At 40.1% G+C, this 5,322-nt stretch overlaps 1 protein-coding gene across 1 annotated transcript; it reads right to left on the minus strand.

Moving 5' to 3' along the window:
• Positions 1–2,825: 2,825 nt before the first annotated feature.
• LOC113904957 (olfactory receptor 51A7-like) lies at positions 2,826–3,776 on the minus strand. Its single transcript, XM_027562017.1, has one exon. It carries the CDS (start codon positions 3,774–3,776, stop codon positions 2,826–2,828), a length of 951 nt encoding a protein of 316 aa, XP_027417818.1.
• Between the last annotated feature and the right edge of the window lie 1,546 nt (positions 3,777–5,322).

Genomic DNA, 5,322 nt, shown 5'->3' on the forward strand with positions numbered 1-5,322 from the left:
TATAACACTTAATAGTTCATTTATGTTGTATTTTTTAAAAATTTTTAATAAGCTTACTTAATGAATCCTATTAAATGCATTTTCAGCATTCACTAACACAATAATAATTCTCTACTTTAATATGTTGAGCAGTTGAAACATCCTTGTTACTTGTGATTACAGAAGAACACATTTTAAATGAAAAGTGAAAAAATCAAATTTTAAGATCAAATCCATTTAGTAACAAGGTAAGAATACACAGTGATATATTAGAACATATTCTAGGAATACAGAAACAGTTATAGCTTCATATTTTATCAAACTATTCTTTAAGATATACTATATATTCTCTTAATAAACTAATTAGATGTCAGTCTCTCAATTTCATGGAGAAGGCAACGGCACCCTACTCCAGTACTCTTGCCTGGAAAATCCCATGGATGGAGGAGCCTGGTAGGCTACAGTCCATGGGGTCATGAAGAGTTGAGCAGGACAGAGTGACTTCACTTTCACGTTTCACTTTCATACATTGGAGAAGGAAATGGCAACCCACTCCAGTATTCTTGCCTAGAAAATCCCAGGGACAGAGGAGCCTGGTGGGCTGCCATCTCTGGGGTCGCACAGAGTCAGACAGGACTGATGCAACTTAGCAGCAGCAGCAGCAGCTCTCAATTTCATGAATGAGAATACTGAGGGTGAGATTTTGAGAATGCCCCAGGTCTATAAAATTAGTTACTAAACAGAATTTATTTTCAGATTTGCCTTAATTCAAAACCCCTGCTACAAAATACTCTTTTAAAATTATTGAATGGAGAAATAGCTTGGTCTTGAAGAACAGTGATGAGGTCTCTGAGAAACTTTTTTTTTTTTTTACCCAAAGCCCATTCTTTCTTCCTCCCTGGAACACCAACATCCATCTTCCCATTTCTTTACCCAGAGTAGAATGTTGGATATAAAGAATGCGGAGTCACATTGGCCTGGCTGAGTCCTCAGTCCATTATTCCTGAGTGATTTGGCACTAGCTGTTCCATGTTTGTAAAATAGGTGCAATAAGGATTTCATGCAGTCCAGTCTCTTTATCATAGTGTCTGAACATACAAAATATTCAATAAATGATAGTTTTGTGGAATTAATCATGGAAATTAAAATAAATATATTTAAACTTCATATGCATATTTAATCTGAATAAAGAATTTTACAGTTGGAAGTTTCTTTAAGTTCCTACCACCTCATTGTATACACGAAACTACTGAAAGCATTTGAATGGCCCTTTGTAACTTGGTGGTAGATGAACTAAATGTAGAATCACTGACTGCCTCCATGTTTTTATTACTTTACTAAGAGATGGGACGGAGAAGGCAATAGCACCCCACTCCAGTACTCTTGCCTGAAAAATCCCATGGACGGAGGAGCCTGGTGGGCTGCAGTCCATGGGGTCGCTAAGAGTTGGACACAACTGAGCAACTTCACTTTCACTTTTCACTTTCATGCATTGGAGAAGGAAATGGCAACCCACTCCAGTGTTCTTGCCTGGAGAATCCCAGGGACGGGGGAACCTAGTGGGCTGCCATCTATGGGGTCGCACAGAGTCGGACACGACTGAAGCGACATAGAGAGACAGAAGAGATGGGAGCAAAGAGCTCTTCATGTCACAGCAGGGCCTCAACTGCTCTCCCCTGGCTCTCACTCTCTCCTCAGCACTGGCCACACCCACATCAATCCTGTAACATCTTTGGTTTTCAGGGCTCACTATTACCATTCATAGCACCGTTCTCTCTCTGAAAATCATTCCACACCAACTTGAATCATAAGTTTCAGGAAGAACTTAAATGTTCTTTCTCCTCTCAACAGCACATATGGGGATAGAGATATTAATAAGAACTTCTGGAACCATAATTTGTTCTCTAATGTTTATTATACTTCTTTATGCTAGCCATTTTACCCACACCCTTCCATTTAGACTATTCTTTTAGTTCAAATTGAGATACACCTGCCAAGCATATACAATGGATGAAGTATTTCATCTTGAAGAGACTTTTAAATTTGAATCACTCATAACTCTTTCCTTGTGTAAATTCACAGTGCATTAATGAGAGAGATGTATGAATGTTGATGACGTATGTAGGTCTCCATCTTTTGTGCCCCAAGGATTTCCTCCTACACTTTCCCTCCACATTGGCCTTAGCAAAAGACACACTCTCTAGGTTTCCTTTTCACATTATCCCAGGAAAGTATTTTGTATTTTTCAGTCATTAATGTACACACCAACCACCTAGAATCTTGTTAAAAGACAGATTCTGACTTAATAGGCTTGAAGAAGGATGAGATCCTATGATTCTTATTATTTCCCAGATGCTGCTGAGGCACATCAGTGCACCACCCTTTGGTTAGCAAGGAAGAAAACTTACTTAGACAAACCTAATCACATTGGAAAGGATTTAATGTAAATCACGAGGAGGAATCAAATACCAAGAGGCAAATATAAAGATGCTAAATGGTCCAGAATCTTGCAGAATTCTCCCAATTATAGTTGAACTCCTACTTACAAGCTTCTCTGAGGTTAGATGTCTTCTTTACTCTTTTACCTGAGGATAGATGGCCTCAGTCTCCCCCAACAACAACAACAGGATCACTACCTACTTTATAAATTGTAAGCCTCTTCTTCCTTAATATCAAAAAGCTGTGGTGTGTGACATCCATGATAGATATTAATTGATTACTTAACTAGTTGGCTAATATAATTAAGGACTCTAAAGTAAATGGAAGCAGCTTCTATTTGAAAGAAATGTTGTCCTACTCCTGAGACAATTTGATGCAGAGAAAATGGAACTTCCACCTTTGCCTCATCATTTAAACTTCAGACACAGTTTTTCCAATTTTTCCAGAACCTTCACTCTAATCTGCTGAGTTTTTATGCAATACAAGATGGGATTAATCAAGGGTGGTACCAGCAAGAATGCATCAGCCATCAGAATCATAGCCACAGGGGGTGTATGCTTGGGAAAGCGATGCATGAGAGCCAAGGTGATGATGGGCACATAGAAGATGAGCACAGCACAGATGTGGGACACACAGGTGTTAAGAGCTTTAAGCCATTCCCTGTGAGATGCAATACCCAATACAGTCTTCAGAATAAACACATAGGAGACAACAATTAACATACTGTCTGACATCATACAGAGTGCAACAAACAGACTGTAGTAGAAGTTAACTCTGTTGTCAGAGCATGCCAACTTCATGATGTCCTGGTGGAGGCAGTAGGAGTGGGATAACAGGTGTTTATTACAGTATTTGAGTCTCTTTAAAGTGAAAGGGAGGGGAAGAACTAGGAGAATGCTTTTAAAAGCAAATGCTAACCCAATGTGCAAAACTCTGGAGCTAGTAAGGATGGAGCAGTATCTCAGGGGGTTGCAAATTGCTACAAAGAGATCAAAAGACATGATCAGGAGTACCGAGGACTCCATGTCTGTGAATCCATGGATGAAAAATTCCTGAGCAATGCAGGCATCAACAGAAATCCCCATGGCATTGAACAAAAAGATCCTCAACATGGTGGGAAGAGAAGAGAAGGACAGGCCCAGGTCCGATAATGCCAGCATGGAGAGGAAATGGTACATGGGCTCATGCAGAGAAGGCTCTGTCCTGATGACAAATAGAACGGTGCAGTTTCCCAGGATAGCCATGAGGTACATGAGGAAGACAGGGATGGAGATCCAAATGTGCACACCCTCAAGCCCTGGGATCCCAATCAACAGGAATGTGGAGACTGCAGCTTCTGAGGCATTGAGAGGAAGCATCATAAATAGGTCTCTTACATACTGCTCTTGGTAGATAAATAATCAAATTATTATTCTCAGTTATGTTTACTGAACACAACTCACTTTAGTTGTCAGTTAAATTAAACACAGTTCACATTTAGGTATCAAGAAATAATGTTATATAACTTTTTCTATATAAAGAAAAATAAGGAGTAAATTTAAATAGATTCATTTTTATCTAAGACCTTTATACTCTTCAAGTCTATCTTTATTCCTTATATACTTCTAAATAACTCTATAGAAGTGTGTCTGTGCATGCTAAGTCTCTTCAGTTGTGTCCGACTCTTGGCAACCCTATGGACAGTAGCATGCCAGGCTCCTCTGTCCATGGAATTCTCCAGGCAAGAATACTGGAGTGGGTTACCATGCTCTTCTCCAGAGGATCTTCCCAATCCAAGGACTGAACCCAAGTGTCTTCTGTCTCTTTCATTGGCAGGTGGGTTCTTTACCACTAGCGCCATCTAGGAAGCCCATCTATAGAAGTAGTAGAGTGCTTTAATAACTTTTCTTTTTTCTTCTTTTTAAGCCACCACGTTTGGAGGTTTATGAATCAAGTACACTAAATTGTGGGAAATTCTGCAAGAGATGGGAATACCAGACCACCTGACCTGCCTTGAGAAACCTGTATGCAGGTCAGGAAGCAACAGTTAGAACTGGACATGGAACAACAGACTGGTTCCAAATAGGAAAAGGAGTACATCAAGGCTGAATATTGTCACCCTGCTTATTTAACTTCTATGCAGAGTACATCATGAGAAACGCTGGGCTGGAAGAAGCACAAGCTGAAATCAAGATTGATGGGAGAAATCTCAATAACCTCAGGTATGCAGATGACATCACTCTTATGGCAAAAAGTAAAGAACTAAAGAGCCTCTTGATGAAAGTGAAAGAGGGGAGTGAAAAAAACTGGCTTCAAGCTCAGCATTCAGAAAACTAAGATCATGGCATCCAGTCCCATCACTTCATGGCAAATAGATGGGGCAACAATGGAAACAGTGACTGACTTTATTTTGGGGGACTCCAAAATTACTGCAGATGATGACTGCAGCCATGAAATTAAAAGATGCTTACTCCTTGGGAGGAAAGTTATGACCAACCTAGACAGCATATTAAAAAGCAGAGACATTACTTTGCCAACAAAGGTCTGTCTGGTCAAGACTATGGTTTTTCCAGTAGTCATGTGTGGATGTGAGTGTTGGACTATAAAGAAAGCTGAGCACTGAAGAATTGATGCTTTTGAACTGCAGTGTTGGAGAAGATTCTTGAGAGTCTCTTGGACTGCAAGGAGATTCAACCAGTCCATCCTAAAGGAGATCAGTCCTGGGTGTTCATTGGAAGGACTGATGTTGAAGCTGAAACTCCAATACTTTGGCCACCTGATATGAAGAGCTAACTCATTGGAAAAGACCCTGATGCTGGGAAAGATTGAGGGCAGGAGGAGAAGAGGACAACAGAGGATGAGGTGGTTCAATGGCATCACTGACTCAATGGACATGAGTTTAGATGAACCCCAGGAGTTGGTGAT

This window comes from Bos indicus x Bos taurus, chromosome 15, assembly GCF_003369695.1.
Source record: "Bos indicus x Bos taurus breed Angus x Brahman F1 hybrid chromosome 15, Bos_hybrid_MaternalHap_v2.0, whole genome shotgun sequence".
Taxonomy (NCBI): Eukaryota; Metazoa; Chordata; class Mammalia; order Artiodactyla; family Bovidae; genus Bos; species Bos indicus x Bos taurus.

What these genes read in the sequence shown, in the direction of transcription:
- LOC113904957 (XM_027562017.1), bottom strand. Translation starts at nt 3,776, where the DNA reads ATGCTTCCTCTCAATGCCTCAGAAGCTGCAGTCTCCACATTCCTGTTG.